Source organism: Trichomonas vaginalis, chromosome VI, assembly GCF_026262505.1.
Source record: "Trichomonas vaginalis G3 chromosome VI, whole genome shotgun sequence".
Taxonomy (NCBI): domain Eukaryota; phylum Parabasalia; order Trichomonadida; family Trichomonadidae; genus Trichomonas; species Trichomonas vaginalis.
The window spans coordinates 15,387,842-15,414,342 of NC_067208.1; the positions used below are offsets into that span (position 1 = coordinate 15,387,842).

Here is a 26,501-nt window from a genome sequence, read left to right on the forward strand (position 1 = left end):
ATATGCTGTATATAAAGGTTTGATATACTTTCCCGCTTCGAGTTTATGTTGAAGGATGAATTCCAAAAGTTGATCTTCATTTAAAAGTCGGGCTGAATGTGGTTTAACTAATGAATCATAAATTAAAGCTTGTGCATCATTTATGAGCTGCTGAACCTGGGTGTTTTGCACCTTTTGTTTTTGTTCCTTTGGTTTTTGTGGCTCAGGATTATATAATTATATAATTCATCAATATCTTCTTCTGTTAATACTTTATTTTTGAAATCTTTCAAACTGTTTAAGTTGTGATTTAGTTTTTCCCTTTGAATATTCATTATTTTTAATTTTGTCTTTAATTTCAGAAATTATTTTATATATTGATATTTCAAAATTTCATTTTTATAATATGGATAATAATATTCCATATCATCACCCGTTATATGTTATTTATATTTTTGGAGATATGCTTTTAATTCATAATAATTAAGAAAATTTTGATTAAATACTAAATCATCAATTAAATTTTTTAAATCTACGCTATTCATTTATATAAAATAAAATAAGTGTTTTAAATAAATGGCATACAACATCCATTTTCACAACATACAGCCTTAGTGTGTGCTCCTGTTAATGCAGTCTTACCAATTGTTAAGCGAGTCATTGACCCATTTTTAAGTTGTAAATTAATATTAAGACCATCAAATATCACTTTATCATTTATTATATCCAAATAATTTTTAGGTGTTAATTGCTTATTTTGTCGTAAACTAACACCTTTCATTTTTTGTGCAATCTTTGAAGGAGTCTTCACCAATCATTCCGTTGAATGATGTATAACACTTAGGACATAAAGCAACCATGTTATCACCTTGTTTCTCAATTGCTAAACCCAATAACTTCTTCTCATGTGCTTTTTCTTCAGCTTTATTCTTTAATTTAGGTTTAAATTTCTCATCAAAAACAGAAGAAATCAAATGGTGCGAATTTGAAAATGTTTTTATCATAAAATTGTTTATCAGTAACAATTGCTTGAAATGCTTGAGTGTTAGGAAGACTTGGATCGCCAGCGATTGCCCCAATAAGATGAATCAGTATCACCTTCAATGAAATGAAAACGATTAAGATTCATGCATTTATACATAAAATCATAAATGAAAACTAAATACCAGTATTTAGCATTATCTAAAGTGAAGAATGCCTCTTGTAAACATGTTTCACATCTATAAAATCTATCTTTAAGCATCAGTTGATATGTATCCTCACACTATTTCTCTTATGTTTTTAAAACTTATTTTGACATACATGCAACGCGTGACTTCTGTGCATTCATTATTTTAGTCTTTGCGTAATTTTGTGTATTCATTGCATCGTAACCATATGATCCATTAAGCGAAATCTTGCAAAATAAACTTTTTCCTTTATTTCCTTCTAATTCAGCCTTTTGTCTTTCGTTCATAAATTTGTCGCAAATTCATTAAAACAAGTGTTTTCGTAAATGTTAAAATTGATTGAATTGTCATCAATGATAAAATGAAATCTGTCGATTAGATACCATAGATAATAAGAAGAAAATGGTTGATATTGGTTGTGTGGATGCTAACTGAGTTAATTTTCTCTGTTTCTGGTCAACCGGTAGATTGTTTGATTTCATGTAATTATACATAAAACCACCAATTGTTTTTTCATCTGTGATAATATCTAAGTTTCTTATTATCGGTAAAAAGTTTATGTAATCATTAATGTATTTTTCATCAATGTGACCCTTTACTTCAGCCACGAATAAAGTATTTTTCTTTCTAATAATTCCCAGTGCTTTTGCTTTCTTTGTTGCTGTATCACAAATGATAAACTCATTCAATCTTCCCGGCATATACATTCTATGATCGGTGTATTGAATGAAATCATGAGGATTTGATGAAAATGATGAAGGATATAATGAATTGAAATCAACACCAACGAAATGAGTCATGATGTTGGTGTGTCCTCATTTGATACTGTTTTAGTTTCTGGATTATATGAAAGTTTATTAATGTGGTGATTCCTTTAAGATTACTCTATGTTGAACATTTGATAGACCACCAGTAATTCCATTACGGAGGATGTGATACGCTTCCACTGAATCTAAAATCATTGGTAAATTATTTTTTAATGCGTAATTTCTTAAATTAATTCTTAAACGTTGAACTTCTTCATCTTTATTTGATTTCACGACATTGCAATAACAACACATTAACTGACAATTTTCTTTAGTATGTGGTTTTTCATTATCGATTCTATCCAATGTTGGTTTATTTGCATATGTGAAAGCTTTACCACACATTTTGCATTTAGATGAAAGGATTAAATCGTGAAAATATTGATAGTCATCCATTGAAACATTGTTTTTGGTATCTCTTTTCGCCTTTTCATCTTGTTTCTTATATGATTCAATTTTATATTTCCAATACTTTTTCGTTAATTCAAAACTTGATTCCATCTTCTTCTGGATATGTTTCGTTAGGATTAAAGTCTTTATATGCTAAAGCGTAACGAATCATTGATGCATTAGATGATAATGAAAGATTATGGAGCATGTCAATTTTATAAACAAATGTTTCTTCAATAATTTTATCAATTGGGTCAATCATAATTTCAACGTCTTTATTGCAATAATGAATAAAATATTCTAATCTATTCTCAAAATTTTTAGCATCATTGAGATATATTTGATAATCTGAATCGGATATTGTTTCTTGTGTTAATGCTGAATAAAATGAATCTTGAGTGAATGGTTCCTTTTTATATAATTCTTCTTCGTAATTCTCCCATGTGATGAATTGATATGGGAAGAATGATTTAACACGTGTTTTATTGTTTCCGAAATCTTGAGTAAATTGGTCTAATGTTCCACCCGCTATATAATTTCTGATGTCAATAAATCTCAATTCATATGGACAGTTTGTTTTCTTTACTATGACTTGCTTAAATTGAGAAGAAGAACCCAGCATTGATTTTATCTTCCATTTTGCAGTATTTAAATCACGAAGAATTAAATTTAAATCAAACTTTCCCGAATTAAAACCTATGATATTCACTTTATTAAATTCTTCATCTAAAAGCTCTTTCATTGCTTCCTTCTGTTTTTCATTTAATGTATGGGACAAAGTCCCCGCCGTTTGGTCCGTTTGCGGCTTCATTAATTCTTCATATTGACTTATATTTGATTTAGCAACTAATGAACAGGTTGAAAATAAAAATTCAATCCAATCAGAGATGAACGAATCACTCGAAGTTAAGCAAAAATTCCTTGTATATGTTTTATCGTTTAATTTAACCGTTGATGATACCATAAATGGTTTTAAGTAAGCGTTCAAAGTTGCACACTCAGAAAGTAGAAGTTCTTCTTTAGTCTCTAATGTTTCGAAGTCAAAAGTAATATAATATCTTGTCGGTTGATAATATTCCTGCAAATTATGTGCTAATAACCATTGATATATCTTCTGTTTCGTAATATGTGGTGCATATGGTTGTTGTGTGTTTTGCAATTGAACGTCTTGAATTAATCTACCATTATTTTCTTTACATTTCTCACAATGTTTTAAAAATCTTCTTTGGTTTTTCCTTTCTGGGTCATCACGGATAGAATAAACTTCTTCTTTACAATATGGACAAACTCTATAGCCTGTGAGTGCTTCAACGTTTGTTATTCTGTCAGCGTGAAGTTTTCCACATGGACTCTGTGTTAATAAAATATTTACTGTTTCAAATTCTGGATCTATCATTATTGATTCCACTAATGGAAAGTCTACCTTGTTAATGTCTACGTCTTCTGGTTGAGGGTCACAATAATAGAAATCAATATTAACGTTTAACATTCTTGCTAACCTCTCACTTTCTGATGAAATGTCAAATCCTTCATATGAATCTATGGCTTCATTTAAATAACTTCTACGAGTTTTAGGATTAACACCATCAGGAATGTTATAGAAGCGTTTAAATAACCTTCTACCTTCTGCTCTAATTTGATTATCATTCATTTTAGCTGTTCCATTTTTGTTCATTTATGTAAGAATAAAAATTAAAAAATAAAAATAAAGTTTATTTTTTTAAAGTCCAGACAGAGAGTCCAGGGCTAAAGTCCATAAAATGAATTAAGAACACATAAATTTTTATCATCTGCAACGTGACGAATACATTTTAATTTACTCAAGAATGTGTACCCTGATACATTAAATCTAATTCCTGTCTTATTTAATTTCACAACTTTGAAAAGGAATGTATGAATAGCTATGAAATGATGACGAGATGATTTATGTGTTGCTTCCATTTTTTCTGAAATAAATGAATAAATATAATGTTTATAAGTTTTCATATCTTTTATGTTCTTAATAACGAATGGAATAGATCTTTCCACTTCGTCCTCCTTCGGAGCTGTTCTTTCATATGAAACATCAACGGTATCTTCAACAATGAAACCACAATCACATAAAATTTTATATGTACCAATTGTTTCTTTTGATATTTTATCTAACAAATCAAAAACTTTATCAACACCTGTACATTTATTTAAATAATAATTTGTGTAAATATCATGGTCTTCTTTCTTAATCGTATTTGTTGCATATGTTACATTTTTCAGTGCTTTTTTGAATTTTTCAGAATCAAGAGGAAGTGAAAGTAATATACATGGATAATCTCCATCGTCAATAAATTGTAACTTATGTTTATGAATAAATTTTGTGCCTTCTTCTGAAAGTGTTTCGTCAATATCACCATCTAATAAATTTTTAGTAGATTCCAAAAAGTAATTTTTATATCTTTCCTCATGTGATTTTTGAACTTCTGATTCTGAAGCTGGGATATTCATTAAACCCTCTACTTCATTCTCAGCATTTCTCAATTCCCTAATTTTTTCATCTATTTCATTTCTTAATTGTTCCAATTTCTCAATCTCATCGTTATAATATTCATCTTGTTTAATTTTTTCTTCAAAATATTCAGGAGGTGTTTCAAGGCTCTCTGAGCCCAGGTCCTCTGGACCATAAAGAGGAATATTCTCCTGTTTTTCAACTTTTTTGGGATATAAATATCTCATTATAGCCTTTTTAGTAATTGGCCCGTTATATTTAAATTCATTCAACAATCTGGAAAACTCTTTCACATTCTGCATATATGTTGGATAAGAACCATCTCCAAAATTTTCTAAAATATTTTCTAATTCTGAATTAGTGAACTTTAAAGATTTCAATGAATTAGTTGTTATACTCATTTATTATAAAATAAAAGATGAAAAATTTTCTATTTGTCATCTTTATATAAAGATAAAAAATATTTTTGATTAATAAGGAATTAATTTCATTTTATGTCTTATAATGTGCGCATATGTATTTAAAAGGCATTCATTGAATTGCTTTTCAATCTCTTTCTTTTTTTCATCTTCGAATATTATATCATTTTCATGTTCGAAGCTTGTAAGTTTGTTATCTTCAAATATTATATTAGTTTCATATATCAAATTATGATATCGGTCATATTCTTTTAAGTGATAAATAAATACAAAATTTACGGTTCCTTTAATTTTAAATTCAAAATTAATTTTACAACAGCTTTGTGGATCAATTAGTAAATCAATCAAATAATGTTCAAAATCAGATATTATTCTTTTTCCATACATTTTATATTAAATAAAAAATTGACACCATATTTGGAATCTATGCAAAAATATATTCTTTTTATTAATGGTAATATAGGAATTGTAGGAATAAAAATTTTTTATAAATTATTCATAAATTTTTAAAATCTGCTATTCAGAAGTATGTTCAAAAATCATTCAATTATGTGAGAATTCTTACGATTACAAAAAAAGTCACACAACCCGTCCTCATATACTACTTTTGTTTCTCATATGTTACGTTGAAAAATCACTGATATATTAAATAGGCAACTGATTTATAATATGAAACAATCAACAAATTATATGATTTCTATCAGTTTTATGGAGTTGATAATTTTTAAACGTGCATTGAAAATAAAAAAAATCAAATAAAAATGGCCGAAAAGTCTTCAGATTGGAAAATTCGCATGGAAAAGTATGTAAATATACTTGCCTCATTACAAGATGAAAATTCACCAGACTTATATAACATAGAACAAAACGTAATTCAATATGTTTCAGATGTTAATCCAAATTCTCAGCTTGTAGGCCTCCAAATTTGCGAGCAACTGCTAAACATGCAGAGACAGCTTAATTATCAGCAGTTAACAAAGGCATTGCTTGATAAATCATTCACAGGTCGACCTCAAAACGCTCAGAAAGCAACAGAAATCATTAAAATATGCTACAACAACTCCTCAGAACCAGTTATGCAAACGTTATTAGAAGAATTATCATCAAAATCTCCAAAAATTGTTTCTGCTGTAATGTCTATTTTCTCAGATTTAGCGCCAATACTACCAGAAAGTTCTAGACAACAAGTCATGTCAGCGATTTTTCCACTTTTACAAAATCGTTTGCCAAATACTCGTAAAGAAGCAAATGATTTACATACAAAGCTTGGTATGCCTTATGCAGCACAACCACAGCCTGTACAACAGCAACAAACAAGGGAAAATCTTCCTCCAGCATCAGTTCAGCCTCCTCGACCACAACTTACTACAATTGCAAAAAGTACTCCAAAAACTCGCGAATTACCACAAGAAGCACCCCAACCAACACCAACGCCGGTTATTCCATCATCAAGTACACCGAAATCATTGCAAGAACCAAGAAAAAGCCTCAGAAAGAAATCAGCAATTTTTGGATCTGCTGCAGGATCATGGAATTCATTTGTTTCAGAGGAGAACAAGAAGAATCTCATGAGTCATAAACCAATGGACGTTACCGCAGGCTTAGATGGCCTCATGAAACAGTTTAATGATGATCAAACTGCAGGAAATGCCTGCGCGTATGGTTTATTCTCAAGTTTTGTTAGTAGAACATTCGCTCCTAAGGTAATGAACCAGTTAACATCATCAATTCTTACTTATCTTAAAACAGATCCAAGTTCAATTTCAGAAGATACATATACAGCTGGTGTGAACTTCTTTATTGATAAAATTACAGAAAAGAGAATGGAAAAGGACATTTTCGAGATAGGAGATATAATTTTGGCCAATATTTCGGCAAATTCATTTTTCCAACAATTATATCCTTCAATGGGAGCCAAAAATCCAGCACTATTGACAAGAACGAGTAACTACATAACACATGTTCTAAGAACTTATGGCCAAAACACTGGTTTAGACTCAAATGAAATTGCAGAACAAGTTAAACCTTTGACAGGAAACCCAGATCCAAATGTCCGTAAGGCAGCAAATGAAGTTGTTGCTACATTGGCCCAAGTTTACGGCCAATCTATTTTAGATGGCTTCTCAATGTTAAAGAAAGCACAAATGGATGATATTATGAAGATGATTTCTACAAACCCACTTCCTAATCCTGCTCCTCTTGCAGTAGAAGCTCCTCAACAAGTACAAATCAGCGTTCCACCAAAAATTTCAAATATTCCTCCACAAAATCAAGCTCCTTCTTCATTAACACCTTCACAACAAGCACCAATGTCGCATAGACAGTCTATTTCCAACTCATCTGCTAAAGGAGAACCAGTAAAATTACCAAAAAGAAATTCATTAAAACCAAAACCGAAACAAGACTTCCAACTCGACTTCACACCAGTTGAAGAAGATTATAGACCACCTCCAAAGTCACAGCCACCAGAAAGAAAGCCAATTGAAGAAGGAAATTTCCCACAAAAATTAATTGACAATTTATCACAAAGTAGAACATCAAATGATGCTAAGAAAGCTATAGAAGAACTTGACAACCAATGTGGTAAACTATTATCAACAAAAGGCGAGAGATCTCTCAAATACAAAGATGTATCTGAAGTTTTAAAGGTTTTAGGACCATGGTTAAGCGACCAAAATGTAAATATCCTCTTTTCTATTTGTAAACTCATGGAAAGAGTCATTCTTTTGCTTGGAAGAAACATTAAATCAGCTCCTGTTTCATTATTATCACTTTTATTCAATACATTGAACTTTCCAAACCAAAGACTCAAAGGAGCTGCCATGGATATGCTAAACAAACTCTCAGAGGTTGATGACAGATTTGTAAATGAAATCTTTGCCACAGCTTTCAGAGATTTGACTGACGAAGGCAAGTCAACAGCTCTCACATTCATTATGACTGTTAATTTCACACCAGATGTCCAGTCATTGGCTCAACTTGTTGCAGATTTGATAACCGACCAATTTGAACCAGAAAATGCTGAACCATTCATTGAAAAATTCCTCGAAAATGGAGGAAAAGAAGAACTGAAAGACCTTGCAAAGAAGATGGTTCCTGCCAAGAGATCATTGATCATGCGCGCGATACATGAAGAAGACTCTGTTTCCATATTTGTTGACCAAGATTCAACAAGAAGTATAAGAAAATCTTCAAATTTCGACAGAATTTTGGCCATTAAAATATTAAATGGAGAAAATTCAGCTGAAACAGCAATTGAGTTACAATGGAGATCTATATTTAATTTAAGATTAATCCATCAATCACCGGATACCTTCAAAGTAGAATCAGCTGCTGTAATTGCTCAGATAAAGAAAGGAACTCCTGACTTTTCTTCTTATTTGGATTTGATTTTAATTTGGACTTTGATTAATAGGAAACTTCAAATAGATTTCGTTTCTCAACTGTATGATATCATGGAATCAGAGAGTATCTCATTAGATAACAATTCATTATCAATTGCTTTACCTTTGGCATTGAGTTTATCTCAAGATTTCATTCAAAGAACTCAAAAACTTTCACAAGAAAATTCTTATTTCGTTGAAAATTTGAAATTAATTTGTGAAAATTCAACGAATATTGACATTCTTGTTGAATTATTTACTTTCTTAAAGACACTAGCATTATCTCCAGAAGATAAACAGTTCTTTGAACAACAATCTCAAAGAATTTCACAAGAATTCGATGACGAAAGACTGAAAAATGTAATTTCAACAATGACAATCAAGTCAAATGTAATGATTGAAATGAGTGACGAATTAAGAGAAAGAATGGAGGGAAGTACATTGTTAGTTTATGAATGGATTCATCAATTATCAAGTCCAGATAATGCACAATCTGTTTCAGCTTTCAAAGCAATTTCGAAACAATTAGAAGTAGATGCAAGTGTATTTAACAATCATTTAGATGCTTTAGTACTTGCAATCATTGCAAAAGTTCATGTTTTCTTTGCTGCAGAGCCTCCTCCTGTAAGATTATATAAATACATTGCTTTCTGCATCTTTTCTTTACTAGAAAAAACAGATTTACCATCTGTTATTCGTCCAAGCGTTGTTAAACAATTAATGCTTGAAGTCATCACTAGATTATGTAATGGAGTGGAAGACCAAATGTCTAATCAATCATTGAATTTTATTATCTTGAAATTGATGGATACATGCACAAGTTTATCTTTCAAAGCATTGATTGATGCATTAATGCAATGTATTGATGGAATGTTCCCTGAAAGATGGGTAAAAATTGCATTGAAATGTTTCGATGCATGTGTACAACATATTACACAAGATGATAATCAGCAGAAGAGCGGTAATGAAGATGAAATCAGTGTTTGTGTCATAGAAAGTGAAAATGTTTTCAAGAAGACAGGATATAAAACATTAAAAGAAACAGAATTAGGTCAAAGAATAATTCAAACGCTTAAGAAATTTATAGGATCAGTGAAAGAACAATATCCAAGCGTTTTGGAGAGGCCAGATGTTGTGAAAGCACTTGGCCAAAGATCTGTTATATTATCAATTTAAATCGTTTTATTTTGTTTTATTGGTAAATATTTTTATATCTTTCATGAATTTAACATCATTGGATACTTATAGAGTTCTCTATCATTACAGAACTCAATGGAATGCGGTAATAACTTCACCCAATTTTAACAGTTTTGTAATGATAATTAGTTGAGTTTCTTTCTTAAAAATCAACTGCATTTCCATTGTAATGAAACTAAAGTCTAGTAATAATCCAATACTAGAAGCAATCTCTGAAGTTTTTCATTATTTTCCTCATAAAAATGATGTGATATAATTGCTACTTTCCTTTTCAAAAGAATAGTACCAATAATTGAACTAGAATTTTTAACATAAGGAAACAAGTTATTTCATAGAAACAAAATCATCAGAGAGGAAAATTATTTTTCGAATTTTGAAAATTTATGTTATACAAGTTATTTTTGTAGTGGATAAAATTCTATGAGATGTATAAGTAAAAATTACAATTTATAAAGATCAATGATGAAAATGTTATATCATTCTCGATATTGTTTTTCGGATTTCATCAAAAATCATTCATTGTATTTTCTTACGATATATCTATTGCAATGGCACTAATAAATTTTACAAATTTTAGATTCTAAATGTTGGATATTATCTTTGCTGATGTTTGGACTTTTTACTGCTTGCAACTGCTCTTTGAAACATTTTTCAAGAAGAAGTCTACCATTTCGTCTGCAGCTATTGAATTGTCTTATTTCTTTGAATTCGACTATATTCTCTCGGTTTTACATCAGCTGTAAATTATGCTTTGCTATTTGAATATCAAGTATTTTTATCAATAGTATGAATCAGTGTCAAATAAAAAATTTTGATTTCGGAACGATCACCGCAAACTTTATATTATTGTACAAATTATAATATTTTATTTTTATTAAAAACATTTTTGGGTGAAAATCATATAATTAATGAAGAAATATAAAGATTTGCAATTGTAGGCATATAGAATCAGCATCTGATTAATTTGAGCTAAGAATTATACACCTTCATAACTGGTTATATGGAATCACTTTGTTAATTGATGTAATATCAATATTTTTAGCTAATCAAAATGAAAAAATTACAAAATAACGGATTTAGATCAAATAGACGAAAGTATTATTCAGTAATTAAGTTATGTTCAAAAACTGTTAAATTATTGTTTTGCCAAAATTCAACCAGTTAATTAAATTTTAATTGAAAAAGAACCATAAATTTTTAGAATAATATTACTTTTTGTAAAATAAATCTGTTTGCGCAAATATTCATTTTCTGACATAAACAATTAATGAATTATTTTCATACCAGCGGATAAAGCATTTGATTAATAATATAATCATTGCAACAAAATACAGACACTTTTTGATAATCAATTCAAATTTTGTTTACAGGTTTTAATCGTTTTAATATTTGGGATGTACATATACTAGATGTGATTTTATTCAAAAATCATTTTTACTTTTTCCCCAGAAATATTTACGTCGATGTAAAAATCACCTATTTCCTATGAAATTTTTAGCTGAATTATCGGAACTAATTTGATTTTTTTCTTGACCAACATCATTTCTAACTTCTTTTGAATTTTGTATTTTTTGAAAAGGCTCATTGAAATAATTAACAAATAATTATCGAACTACGCTCTTAATTTTCGAATGGACTCAGCTCAAGTTCTTGACATTAATGATCCTAATGTCGAGGCCTTTGCTGACTTCGATCCAGACGAAACAGAATTTGTATATAACACTCCAGCTCAATACGAAGAAATCTTCATGAAAAATAATATAAACCACAATGAAGTTTCATTATTTAACATATGGCAAACGATTCATAAGTTTTTTGACAATATAATGCATTCTCCGAATATAATTCCAATCGACAGAGATACATTTTCTCAAAATATGAAAATATACGAACTATTATGCGATAAATTAGATCTGTTTGCATCCGTCAAAGACAGTGTATACACCACTCTACGAGAATTAACACTCAAATCCATGGACTGCTTTGATGATTTCTATTTCGATAAATTTTTAGCAGAATTTGAGAAACACAGAACTATCTTCAACAAACAAGTTCAAATCGTAAACCACTATCATAGAGTGTCCAAACATCCACCACAAGTTTTTACCGAAGAATATCCAATTTTTCAGAAACAGAAACGCATTATGGCAGCTCTTATGTCATTTCTCAAAGACAAGATGTTGCTGCGTTCATGCAATCGCATTATCAAGAAGATACAAAAGCTCAGAGAGTTATTTGTATTAATCATCGAAACTTCTCCAACAGATGCTGACAAACTAAAAGAAGCTGTCACGAATGCGTTCGATAATATCATAACACTCGTACTTGATCTCAAAGGTATGCTACTTGGTCGGCAACTACTGCATATGTCAATGCAATTTATTCCCCCCTCAAAAATTGAGGCTCAGAAAAGAAGTTTTCTGAACAAGGATGAAATTTTGAGACAACAAATTGAAAATGAAAAAACATATAAACAAATGATAGAATCAAGAGGAACAGAACGTATCGCACAACAAAATTCTGAGGATCTCAAAGACTCCACAAATCTATTCAATTTAATATTATCCCTCGATTCAAATTCAGAGCTCATTCAAAATGCGATTGAAATGTTGAAGAAAGGAATTGAGAATAAAGACATTGTCCAAGATGTCTCTAAACAATCTTTCATAAGTGCTCAAGAAAATTTACGCAAATTCTTGAGATCAATTAGTCTAGTTTTGCCAAAAGTTGAATTTCATGATGCAAAATACAATCTAGGACTCATTTCTGCTGCTCAAAATAATGACAAATCGGAAATTATTAACAAATTAATACAATCCATTGACCAATTAAGCGGACGGATAATGAAAACATCTCAGATATCTCAAGTTATGATCAATCTCCGCGCAATAAAGGATTTCGAAGAATGTAAGGAAATATATGAAAAATTTAACAACTATTTTTTCCATTTATACCATATAATAGAAGTAATAGAGATGACAAATGACTCCCTCCGTTCGAAAATCTCACCCGAAGACTTTTCTCCCTTATATCTGGATTTTGATAATTTAAATGTTGACAATATACCTCAGGAATTCATTACTAAGTTCAATGATTGTTGTAACTACCTGAAAAACAACTCTTTGGATATATCTTTGACAGATAATTTTCAATTTGATAACTTAATCATCCCAAACATTCATCCAGTGCTAAAAGAGATATCAGAGATGATAAATAAGTTGCCTCATAATACCGATTTCGCGTTTGCTCATAAATTCAATGAAAATATATTTGAAAAATCGGAAAAATTTCAGATTTATTTTCAAACAGAGGTGGAAATGATGAAAATCATGAATACAACTAATGATTATCCATGTTTAAATGAGATTATAAGCAAATTGGCCTTGTTTAGATATCTTGATACGATTTTCTTTATGTTAGACATAATTAGAAAGGTTCCTTATGAAATATCAGTACAGAATACTTATTTGAGATTGAACTACATCATTAATGACCAATGTGACCACTTGAAAAATAATATTTTGATAAAACCATTGAATCCGAAGCATCTTCAAGAGATATTTTACAAACAAGGGTTACTCAAACTAGTATTCTTCATGAAAATGTACTGGCCGCATTTCCTTGACCATAATATTGAAAATTCTATCAAAATTTTCAAAATGTTTATCAAAGCGTTACAAGATAAACAATTTGACGGCCTTATGCCACTTTTTGATTACATTTCCAGTCAAAATTCTACTGAAATCCAGCCTGCGGAAGATATTTTACAATTATCCTTCATTTTATTGAATATTTCGACATCCATTAACTACAAGAATGGCGTCATCAACAGTTCGTTCACTAATCTTTCATCCCACGGCTTCATTGAATATTTTTATAATTTTAATGTCCAAAACTACGACTCGATATTCGATCCCTTATCAGAATTAATAGATTCCCTTAATTCTCCCCGTTTAACTCATAAGTTGGCTTCACTCCGGTACGGAAGTTCATCTACTCAATCCCTTGTAGAATTGGCCTTGTACGTTATTTCGGATCCGAAATTGACCGTAAATTTAAAAGAATTTAAAGAGAAACTGCTTCCTTTAACGAGTTTTATCACGAATTTCGAAGGAATCGACTTTGTAGCTAATCTTGTATGTTCGCAATTGCAGACAACACTGATGAAACCTTATGCAGTAGCTTCTTTCAACGTTCCAAGGTTTTCTTTCATGTTTTCGGATTTAATTTTGTATTTGAACACTGTAGGAATAATTCCGACCTCCGAATCGTACACGGCCATCCAGTATTCCCTTCTTTTGAAGAATATCCATCCTCCAAATTTGATTCTTGGAAATGACATCAAAAAAATGCTTCAGAACATCAGAGAAACATCATCATTCGTCTCCAAGTACTGCAACAAATCAAATCCTGCTATCCAAACCTTGTTTTCGAGGTTAAAGGCAACAATTCAATTAACCTTAAAGTCTACTGAGCTTCCCTTAGCATTTCTCTCGACAATACATGAGAAATTGTTCTCAGGGGAGTCAGTTACAGAAGACAGTTATTTGCTTTTGTCGTATTTCGACGAAAATGATCCGATATTTTCGAATATCAAGGCATTTTTCGATATTTTATACGTGCAAGCTGATCTTGAATTAATTTATAGCAGAATTCTGCCTGAATTAATTGATGTAGAATATTCTTCATTATTAAGCTCACTCTTCTTGATGTTTACAGATGAATGTTATTGCAAATTATGTAACAATCAAGAAACAAAGGAAGAAGGCAAGAACAGATTTTTCTCAGCTGCAGCAGGAGCTATCTTAGAGGCCATGAATTCTGACACAGAATCAGGCCTCATATGTGCTGGAAAAGCTTATGCATGTTTTATGGATCTTGAAAATAACTATATTAATGAATTGATACCTTTTGAACAATTACTTGATAAGATTCCATATGGAAAGAATGATAACTTAAATGAGTTATTCATTATGATGCAGAGTTATGGCATAAGAACCAATTTATTGCAACCAACTGAAGAAATGATTAATAATATTTTCCAACTGTTCCTTGTTGACAACGAAAACTATCACCAAATAGCCGAACTTGCACTTGAAAATATTTCATTTCTACAAGATCCTGAACTTCATGCAATCATTTGGGACTTTCTGTCAAAATGTTTAAGTAGTGATGAGTGCTCATCAGATTTCATTCTTTCTACTTTTGATGTAATGAAGAATGTATCGAAGAATCTAAATCCAACAATTTGCGAAAGTATTTTCCCTGATCTTGCACAATTGCATGAAGTGCTGCTAAGTTCCAATGAAACTGGTCAATACATTAGCAAATATCTAGGTATACTTGCAAATGTGATGAGCAACATTGGAAAAGATCATGCAGAGTTAGGAGAACAAACATTAGAAATCATAAGCAAATTTATTGATGGATATGAAGAAGATTGCATGTATTCTTTCAATATCCTCATTAAGACATTTGGTCATGCGAGCCCTGAGATTTTACAATGCTGTTTTAATTTCATCAAAGAGCGCATTGGTGAAATTGATAATTTTGAGCAGAATAGTGAAGCCAATGAACTCTTTGGCACAATTATTGATGTGATTGATGATGAAGAGCTTTTGTTTGATATTGCTCAATATATAATTCAGCACGCTGACATGTTTGAAGATCTGTTATACCAATTTGGCCACAATTTGGGTTATGGTCTTCTAACAATTTACAGAAAAATACCTCAAAAGTTTTCCGAACTTTTAGAACAAGTTAGAGAAAATATTTTTCTTGAATTATTAGCAACCAATTCTATATTTGAAAACATTCCAATGGAAAAGAGAGAATATGCTTTAAATGCATTAATTGATCTTATAGAAGAATCTCAGGCAGAAGTAAGCATCGGAGAATATGATATTCAATAGGCAAAATCGCAACCGAATTTTTAAATCTAGATTTTGATGATAAATTGTGATTTTTAGCTTAAATCGCGATTTTTTAAAAATCGCGAACAGAATTTTTTCGCGATTTATTAATAAATCGCGATTTGAACGATAAATTTCGATTTTTTTAAAAAATCGCGATTCGTGAAAAAATTGCGACTTTTTGAAAAATCGCGAACTTTCAAAAAAATCACGTCCTTAATTTTGGTCTTTTTCGGAGTGATAAGTCGTCCTTTAAGTAATATTTTTTTCTCGAATTGCTAATTGAAAAATTAAATTCGAGAAAAGAGATTACAATAGTATTGTATGGACTATAATCCTACTACTATAACACTTTTTTTGTGAAAATCACAATTTTTTAAAAAAAGATATCAGATAAAATAATAATTGATCAATAACTTGCAATGAATTGCAAATTAATGCAAACACAAATAATCTATAACAAATTAAAAAACTTTCATAACTTAATTTTTTTATTTTCCTAAGCCAAACTATTACTATACAATAGCGAAGAACAACTGCTACTACTGTTTATTGCCTGCAAATACTGCAGATTAGTTATTTTCTGCTGGCTTTGAAGTAACTGTCTTCGTTCCATTTCTTCTTTTGCTTTATCAAGTTGTTGATTCATACGAAAATGTTAGAGTAAATCATTTTTCCTGCCTTGGTCTGTTGTTGATGTTACTTATGACTTTGAGGTGTAACAACCTTTTCAGTTTCATCACTTTGGGATAGAGAAATTGCAACAAAGGAACTCCTAACCATGCCATCTTTGTTATCTTCTCAAGAGAAAGCTTAAGAGTGTCTTTTGTAGTTAGACGGAAAATAACAAACTTTGACTCAAAATCAGTATCTGGATCAGGTTTACAACGGCACGTGAAGTTGAGCTTATCTCCTTTCTGTATGTTCTCAACTTGTGGCTCGAGCATCAGAACTAAGAACGTGTTGTGTCTCTAATAATGATGTTTGCTTCCTCTGTGGTTAAGTTGCCTATCATAGCTGTTAACCTGATATCGATTTCGTCCTACTGTGATCCTTAGGGGATAGTTGAACGAATGTTGATCATCAGTGTTAGTACAATTGCGGGGTAATAACTTTAGCCATTGAAATTAGATTGCGGTGGCAATTGTTTTATCACGTGCATCTGGATCTGAAACGTATCCTTTTATTGTAATCTCTGTTTCTGGTATGTCATAATTGTATTCAGGCCAGAAAAATTGTTTACAGCTTTGAGCATTGGTGGTGAAATAGTAATATCAATATTGCTGCTCAAGAGTGTTAGTTACCCTGAGCTGTATTTAAACAATAGCGCATAAGCACCTTATTGCAACGAGACCTAGATTTCAATATCAAATGAATCTGCCTCTTATCCAAGTCTATGTTTGTGGAATCCTTCAATACACCATTGTCTAACTGACATTCCTGACACCTTATTCGACTAAGGTTGTAGTTGGCAAAATATAGTATTCATAATATATAACGTAGCTGAATGAGCCTTAATATGAATTTTCTCGGTTGGTTCATAATCATCCTTATGATAGTCCCGCAAGGTTCAAAAAGTGTGGCTCATAATACATTTATGAATCATTAATGAAATTGTAACAGATGGCCAGCTCGAGATAGTTATTGGTCCAAGATTCGGATATCCAGTAAAGTGAAATGCATCTCTTGAACTTGAATGTGTAAAGAATCTCACATTTCATCACCACCAATACCTCTTCAATTTTACCATTTGTAACTTGATGGGTGATTTTGCTGAACACCAAACATAAGAGTCGAAAATCACCAAGATAAAAGTAAGCGCCAAAATTGGGAATACCTGAAGTTAAAATGAAATATCTGGCGCGCCTGCAAAAAACGAGAACAGTGCATAGTCATATCTTTTCCTTCTTTTCCAATATTTGTTTAAAGTTTGCTAACATTGTATATTGCTGTTCATCGTTTATTGTTTATCTTATAATCAAGTTCATTCTTTAAGATCAGATATATCTTTGACTTTGTCCTGGCTGCCGCATCGATATCCACGTGTTGCAATTTTGTATAAAACCTGCATGTGATCATAGAGATTTATTCCAAGAATCAACTTGATCATAGATGTATAATGTTGTATGGACCGGTTTTTATAAGCTTCGATTGCTGACGAAAAGCGACCGTTAAAACAAGGAAAGCATTTCAAGATAAACTATAGCTGAGAAAAGTATTCATAATTATCTGTTTGTAAAAAATATTGCAGAAAGATTGAGAATATAGTCAATTAATTTTGAATGAATCGTTAGTCTTTAAAATGGGCGGGAGTGAAAGATAGAAGGTAAATGATAAATGCATTTCACAAATAATTAAGGAAAACTTAAGTATGCAATATCTAAATACGGACATAATTAGTGTTGATTTAGCCGTTAACTCAAATTTTTTTGGTAATGCCTATTTAAAACTATTCGGAAATATAAAGAATTTTTGAATTAGTAAATAATGATATCCTACTTACCATGTTTAAAAATTTCAAATTCTCAATTTATCGCGGCTTTCGTCTTGAAAATTGACAAAAATCTCGAAGTAGTTTATATTTGTATTATTATTACCAAGAGTGTATAGTCTAAAATGTGTATTTCTCTATCGAACTTTTGATAATTGATACAAGATCAATTTTGATATAATGACATTTTCATTTTCTATCACAAGAGTCTACAAATGCATTGCGTCTTTGATACAATCGTGTCTATGCAATAATTCTAATTTGATTTAATTACGAATATACGCGTAAATAAGGCAACTTCTGATCGAGTATTGCCAAAAAATATATTGGATAAGAATAATAATAACTATAAATATGCTTAAAAAACAATAAGCCGTTATTACGGTTTCTACTAGTATGTTTCTCTAGTTTCAGTTAAATCAAAGTAAATTTCGATTATTGCCAGTTCTATTTTCTCATGCAAGTAACTACGAATACTTTTCCTTTATCACACTAATATTTTTCTAATTATGATCTTTACATGATTATGGAATTCTATTATCAGAATACTTGAGATATAACGTGTGGCGAAGTTTTCCTATTTGCATTTCTATTTAATCGATTAAAAAGAACTTACAAATTGAGAAATAAAAGCGCAATTTTAAAAATAAAAATTACTTTCTAAGCCAAAGAATTATTACTAACACTGCAACACATACTGTGACAACAGACATTATGCGAAGAACAATGATCATACCTTCTTTTGTTTTTGCTGCTTTCTTGTTACGAAGCTGCAGTTGCTTTAGCTTTATCTTTCGGATTGTTGAATTCTTCAAAAGTTAACACAGTCTCTGATTCATTCATTTGTGCCTTTTACCTTTACAGAGATATGGTGCTGATGTTTCTTTCTCATCCACTTGGAATTGAAACAGTATTGGAACTCTAATGATACCATCAGAGTTGATCTTGAAAATTGAAGTTTTTGCATGCTTTATTGTAATAGAGAGAAATTGTAAACTTGAATCAAGTTAGTATCTGGATCAACAACTACGGCTGTTTGAATTAACAACAATCGTCTTATTGAATGTCAAATTGAAGTTTCCTTCGAAGATCAATTTGACAAAACCTGTTGTCTTTGACAACATATCAAATTGATTTTTCTGCAGGTAAAACTCCACCTGTTGCTTACGATTTTAATCTTTAATCGCCTGGAGCTGTTCCTTTCTGGAATCTAAAGAGGGTTCTTGAATCATTGTGACTGTTTCAAAATTCTTGAGAAAGCACCTTTTGTTATTGAAATAACTTCTGTTGTGATTTCCGTAACAGAAAGTATCTTTGCTAATACATATATGCTGCGAGGTTTAACATCTGATTTAGGAATTGCTAATACTGGTAATCTAAGATAGTGGATGATTTTTCGTTTATCATGAGGACCATAAATTAAAACCGATTTTTCAAACTAATTCTGATTCAGACTTTCGTTTTCTTATGTAAACAACTCTTAGATTTAAAGTTTCCTTTCTGTGAACTTGATATTTTATCAAACTGAAAGTTTTGTATCTTCTGTGATCTTGTGCTTCAAGAGTATCAGTCAGAATGGACATTATCACTTGATGGATCATATACTCATATCTAGCTGAGATTGCGTTCACATCAACAACATAACTTGAGAAAGATCCGTTAATTGGGATTGTTTCTTCTTGTATCATATTCAATCTCCAATTAATTCTGATTTAAGTTTCAGGCATTGGTGGATTGTATTCATCATACTAGATGAGGAAAGAGAATGTGATGATTTACCTGTTAAGCCAGTTGTTTGGTCCATGGAGTTTGCAAAGCATTTCAAGTCTTCGCCTATCAGGATGATCTCATATTACGATTGCTGAAGAATTTTGGCATTGTCACCATTTCCAAACTGTTATTGCGTTTCTTGTTTGTGACATTTGGATGGTTTTCGTAAACCCAGGTTGATTCAACAGCTGGTGTGTAGAATGTTATGCACCAAAATTATTGATTGCGACTGAGCACTCATTTCTGATCTTCTGGATAAGTAGTTCTTGAATTTAATTGCCTGTGCAAAGATCAAGTCTCTTTAGTTGTTGCTGTATTTCTTTATTGTTTGTCTGATCACTGTGAAATTGCCATCAGGATCATTATACGTATCATATAGAGTATCAATATTGGGAAACATCTGCAAATATTAACAAACTTTATTTGGTTGTTTCTTTGAATATCTTCATATGCACTTTGTATAGATTGGTCAACAATTTTTGTGAAATTGTAGCCATACTCAGTGTGAATAAATGTTATATGTGAACTTGCCTGTTTGATAAGCTTCAATGGATCTTGCATCCTGCAATAAAAAATCAAATCATTACAAAGTGAAATGATTTGATAAGCCGATTCATTGAATTCTAAAATACATTTGATGATAAGAGCTAATTAATCATTGAAATTGAAATTTTCCACTGACCATATTTTGCCATTTTCAAATTTTTTGAAGTTAACGAGGCCTTTCATTAATATATTTGATGTTGTCAGATGTTAGAGTAGTGCAGGGTGATGGACTATCTAATTCTTGGACTTTGTTTTTTTTTGAGGCCTCTCAAAATCGACAATACAATTGTCAAAAAATTGAAATTCAATCAATTTTAAATCATTTTATGAAAAAAATATTCGCGCTATTTGACATTAAATTTGAAATAGAATATATTGTTGTAACAGAAAAAAATTTTTTTTTTGTGTTTTTTTATCAAAAGTGACACCTCAGAAAAGCTTAAAATATTGAATTTTTGGAACTTTTGATAGAGCACGTTTTTAAATATTTAATTAAAGTAAATGTATATTTTGTAAGATCCTTTTTAATAAAAAATAAAATTTTGAAGAAGAACACAAAATCTTCTGAAAATAATATCACATAAACTCATATTATTTCTGATATATTAACTATTTTATATAAAAATTCAAATTCAATTGATTCTTAAAAGCGAAGGATAACCTCAAATTTACGAAATATAATGAGTGGGAATATAATGCTTATCTATCAATAAAACCATATGAAATAATCAATTTTTGCTTTACGCCTAATTTTTGACGACAATTAGCAAAAAATGTTAATGTTAACACTCAGTCCATTTGAATTTTGGAAAATAAAATTGACTTTTATTAAATGTTTTATATTTATCATTGCAATTCTTCTTGCGGACCAAAGATTTGAATAAAAAGTTCAAAAAATAGATAGCTTAAAATAATATACGGTAGGTTTACTAATAGATGAATAGTATATAAATTCTATTAAAATGGATTTTGATCCAAAAAAATATTAAAACCAAAAATCATTTGTTATAATTTCAATGAAGAGTAATTAAAACGATTTTATTTATGATCAAATTTTATATATTTTTTTGGATCAAATTTCCATTTTAATAGAATTTATATACTATTCATCTATTAGTTAAACACTACCCCGTATATTATTTTTAGCTATCTATTTGTTTGAACTTTATTCAAATCTTAGGTCGCCAAGAAGAATTGCATGATACAATTAAAAACATTGTATCAAAGTCAATTTTATTTTTCATATTCAATGGACTGAGTGTTAACATTTAACATTTTTTGCTAATTGTCAGTCAAAATTAGGCGTAAAGCAAAAATTGACTAGTTATATGGTTTTATGATAGATAAGCATTATATTCCCACTCATTTATTCGTAAATTTTTTGAGGTTTATCCTTCGCTTTTAAGATCAATTGAATTTATTTTATATAAAAATAGTTATATATTTAGAAAATAATATGAGTTTTATGTGAAATTTTTCAGAAGATTTTTTGTGTTCTTCTTCAAAATTTTTATTTTTTTATTAAAAAGAATCTTTACAAAATATACATTTACTTTAATTAATATTTAAAAAGTGCTCCTTATTCAAAAGTTCCAAAAAATTCATATTATTAGCTTTTCTGAGGTGTCACTTTTGATGAATTTCTGTTTACACATTTGGCTTAAGTATAATCTATTAATTCGGTGTCTACTCTTATTCAGACATCTTTGATCAAATATCATTAATTGTTCATTTTTCTTTAACGGATATCAACATTAAAAACGGAGCACACATTTTTGAAATATTAGATATTTTATTAATAATTCATTTATTGCTGCAAGAAATTTATCTTCAAAATCAACTTTCATCAAAATTAATTTTAATCTTTTAAAATATGATACAAATTGAGGAAATTAAACTACACGAATCACCATGATTTATTCTTGCCTATTCTGGAGTTTTTCTTACTTTCGTTTTCTTTTGATGGGATATTTTGCTTCGCAAAATAAAGTTGAAAAAATGAAGTAGCTTCATGAATAAAAGATGTCGTTTGAATATTTTGTGATGTCGTCATCTCGCCGTATTGAATGAGTATCTTCTATCACAATATGTATTAATATCAAGTGACACTTCATAAGTGCATTGTAATAAAATCGGAAGTTGGTACTGAGTTGCCAGAAAGGCCAATTATCAACAGAACAACTTCAGCTGTTGTTGCTGTTAATGTTCCAGGTATTTTCATAACTCTCGCATTATATTTTTCAAGACTTCAATATTAAAAGCAATACACATGCTGAACATGAATAATCAATTCAGATGCTCGAGTGTTACAAAATGAGGAAAACAAAAGCGTTATACCACGTCCTGCATCTATTAATTTACTTCCTGATGCATGTTCTGCATAACAGAAACTTTGTGTTTGTGGAATTACAACATTTTTCCTCCATCAAACTGATTTGTACTGCCATTTTAATTAAATATTTGAATCCCACAATCAAAAGTGAACATTCAATAATGTTAATTAGATTGTTGAAAAAGTTATTTAAAGATATGTACATGTGGTTGAGCTCTCCAGTAATAGTTTTGATTTTAACCGCATGAGCGGTATTTGAACGATTGATTTACCATTTTAAAAAGTCAATAACGCTGTCAATATGCTACGCCACCGCAATTTGGAAAATAAAGTAAATGCATGAAGAACAGAAGATCATTTTCATCAAGTTGAAGTGGCAGATTTTAATTGTAATATCTTCGAATATGCTTTATATATGAAACATTTGTTACTCGTTGTAGTTGTTTCACATTCTTCTCTGAAATCTCTCCGGATTTGAGACTTGGATAAAAAGAGTTCCCAAATATCATTTGCAGAAATTCTAGGGAATACTATTTAGTTTTGATCCCCTAATTTTCTTGATTGGATTTGCGGAAACCAATCAAAACCAAAAAATCTAACACAAATAAATAATTGAATTTATTTCAAATATTAAAATTTCCAAGAAGTTGTTTTTCCATTCCAAAGGGTTAACTAAATTGAATTAAACAAATCTTCAATTGAATTGCTATTCGAGCAATTTTGACAATTGAGATTATTTTACATTAATACAATTTCAAAAGTAATATCTTTTTACTTTTGTATAATATTATAGACATAATGCATTAAAAACGACGATAAAATATAAAGGTTATGACACTTTTTCTGACCGATGCTAAATCATATTTCTCATGAGCATTGATGAAAAAAAGTGAAAATAGAAGAATTGTCTCAGCATGCTTTATGGAGAGACAATGGTGTGAAAACATCTAACCCTCTTATTTATGCATAATTAAAACAAAGCGATAGAAAACTGGTGAAAGGTTCAATTATTATTTGATTTGCATTTCAAAGGATTATTATTCGTTAATGTAATGCTGAATATTAAATAGCCTTAACAAAGAATTTTTCAAAGAGTGAATATTTTATAATTCATCAACTAATTTTTTATAAATATCATTATATGTTAAATGAAGTCAGTTGTTTTCCGTTCTTGGATATCGTTAATTGTGCTATATCCTTATAGGCATTTATTTTTGCAACTGTTCGCAGCATTGAAACCTCATTCATCTATGAAAAAATTGAATCTTCACGTCTGATCTCTGAACATCACAAAGAATGGCGATAATGTGAAATTAATGATTCATAGGTAAAAATAATTAAACCGGATGGTCAATTAAATTTATTTTGAATCATAATTATCAGTTATGATATGCGATATATTTTCATTAATTCAGAATTAATGTCTATTTTATATGAGGTGATCAAGTTGGTGCTGGCGTATGTATAAGTGGGAATTTCTTTCACAGGTTCTTTCCTGGTTCAGCTAAAATGATTGGGTCTCCATTCTTCTTTATTTTTTGCTCCTCCTCCTTTTTCGGGTAAGTCACGAGTTTAATAAATTTGGTGAGTTGCTTGACCTTGTTAATTCAGACTAACATTAACTTTACTTTTGAAATAATTCGGTGATTTATCATCATTTACATTATAAACCAACCGTAATCTCTGACTTTTTGCGTTGTGTTCTTTTGACTTGTGAAACGTCTTCTCATTTATAATTGAATAAAAAAGAAAAATATATTTAAAGTTTATTTAGTTGTTACGGTAATATCCCAAGTTCTTTCTGCTTTGCTTATACTTTTCTTTGATACTGCCACCAATTATGTTATTGATAATGGTGAGTTTCTTCCAGTCTTAATTTTATCATTTACAATATCTTAATCATTTCATTACATGCATCTTAACCATCTGATTTTTCTAATTTTACGTCTATTCACTTTCTTTAATAATCAAAGTTATAACCTTGTTGGAGAATAAAGTGGTCTTCTTTATCAATTCCTTAACGCTTCTGAAAGTTGAAGATGAAGAAATCTATGCCACTTGAATTGGTTAAATTTCTTGCTTCATGCTTCTTTCTGTTCATTGAACACTGGATCGAATAAAGCAACTTTAAGAATTTCTTAGCTGGAATTTCATGTCTTAAATTTGCATATTGGGACCATTTCAAACTGATTAACATATCGTGGTAATCCATCCGTCCCTCTTCAATAGCGTTAATTCTTCATTTGAAATAAGAATATGGATTTATGGACGGTATGAAAGAATTGGTCATTCTTTACTGTCTCGATATGTTGTTTAAAGCTTTTCCATTTTCATCAAATTGCAAAAGAGTATAACATAATTATATGCTTTACGTTAGGATAATCCGTCATTGTTAATTTTATGCCCATTTTATGACTTTAAGTATTTCCTGACCAGCAGGAACAAAGACTTCATTTATTCCATCAGGCTTTCCATTTGGTCCTGTAATGTCTGCTTCATGTGCTTTCCCAATTTGGCCATGCGTTTGGCATATGCTGAAGCTTTGGTAATGTTAAAACGTTTCTCATTGTTTAACATCCTTTGAAGCCGGGCAACATGTGGACTATTCTTTCATTCCGTCTGGAACTTTCATAGTTTCTATTATTATGCACCTTTTTTTTGTCCCTTGTTTAATGAACCTGTAGCAGATTTTGCTATTTCTTGTCTGTTAATTATAAAAAAAATAAAAATTTAATATAAAAAAGTTATTCCGAATTTAATGGAACCTTTATTTAATCAACTATTATTTTACCATGTTCTCTAATTGTTGATATTGTAGTGTTAAAGTTCATTATGCTCATTTAAATTCAATTGATAAAGCATAAACATTCAACTGTTGACGACTAAAACCACTGAAAATGAAAAGGGTGGACAGTTTGATTTAATGTTTGTGCTTAATCCTTTTAAAGTATGAACAGCCAGTAAGATATGAACACTGAATGTGTCGACATTTGAGTTAATAATTGATTAAAATATGATTTCTCATTAGTTATTAGTTTTGATTTCACGCATCATCTTAGAAAAATTAGTGAATGCAAAAATTCTTTATCAAAATTTGAAATAGAAATGTTTCAATAATTCGTCCCTTTTGTATCAATAATTTTATCTCATCCTTGCTTCCCTGATTGTATTATATAACTCTTTATACATTAAAAGTTTTAAATAATCTTCTGCTCTTCTTTGATAAATTAAATAATTTGGAATTTTTTATTAAATGCTTTAAGATACTCAAATGTATCATCTGAAGGTGAACAGAACGGTTGGATATAATTAACACATGAGATAAGGTGAAGTGTTAGCAATAATTGAGAATTTGTTTTAATATCGTTAATGTTTTACCTTTATTTTGTTTACCAATGCTGCAGTGTTGAATTTAAGTAACATCAGGGAATATGATTTTCATTAATTTTTCCTTAGATTCAGGAGCATTCATTAGCCACTCAATGCTTCATTAATTATTCATCTACCGTATGTATTTATATACTTCCTGCCTAAATTCTTCATAAGGGGTGGATGAATTTTAATCATTTAAATCAAAAATAAAATTATAATTTTAAAACTTTCTATTCATTCAATATTTCATATA

General features: G+C 30.1%; 4 protein-coding genes and 1 pseudogene across 5 annotated transcripts, besides 2 other annotated features; 2 read left to right on the plus strand and 3 right to left on the minus strand.

The window, feature by feature from the left end:
- Window positions 1-5,632: part of a mobile genetic element that runs on past the window's edge.
- On the minus strand, window positions 548-3,137 carry TVAGG3_0869920 (annotated as a pseudogene). Its single transcript has one exon. A coding segment is annotated over exon 1 (2,590 nt).
- Window positions 3,200-4,019, minus strand: TVAGG3_0869930 (uncharacterized protein; the record flags this gene model as incomplete). The annotated part of the gene is made up of 1 exon (XM_051249977.1): window positions 3,200-4,019. A coding segment is annotated over one exon (820 nt), but the record flags the coding sequence as incomplete, so codon positions are not given.
- Window positions 4,091-5,227, minus strand: TVAGG3_0869940 (uncharacterized protein; the record flags this gene model as incomplete). Its single annotated transcript, XM_051249978.1, has 1 exon — window positions 4,091-5,227. One exon carries the CDS (start codon window positions 5,225-5,227, stop codon window positions 4,091-4,093), a length of 1,137 nt encoding a protein of 378 aa, XP_051085453.1.
- Window positions 5,633-5,970: 338 nt separating the features above from the next.
- Window positions 5,971-9,804, plus strand: TVAGG3_0869950 (microtubule associated protein XMAP215 family; the record flags this gene model as incomplete). The annotated part of the gene is made up of 1 exon (XM_001326554.1): window positions 6,007-9,804. One exon carries the CDS (start codon window positions 6,007-6,009, stop codon window positions 9,802-9,804), a length of 3,798 nt encoding a protein of 1,265 aa, XP_001326589.1.
- Window positions 9,805-11,440: 1,636 nt separating this feature from the next.
- Window positions 11,441-16,076, plus strand: TVAGG3_0869960 (uncharacterized protein; the record flags this gene model as incomplete). The annotated part of the gene is made up of 1 exon (XM_001326553.1): window positions 11,457-15,737. One exon carries the CDS (start codon window positions 11,457-11,459, stop codon window positions 15,735-15,737), a length of 4,281 nt encoding a protein of 1,426 aa, XP_001326588.1.
- Window positions 16,077-22,161: 6,085 nt separating this feature from the next.
- Window positions 22,162-22,196: a mobile genetic element.
- The last annotated feature ends 4,305 nt before the right edge of the window (window positions 22,197-26,501 follow it).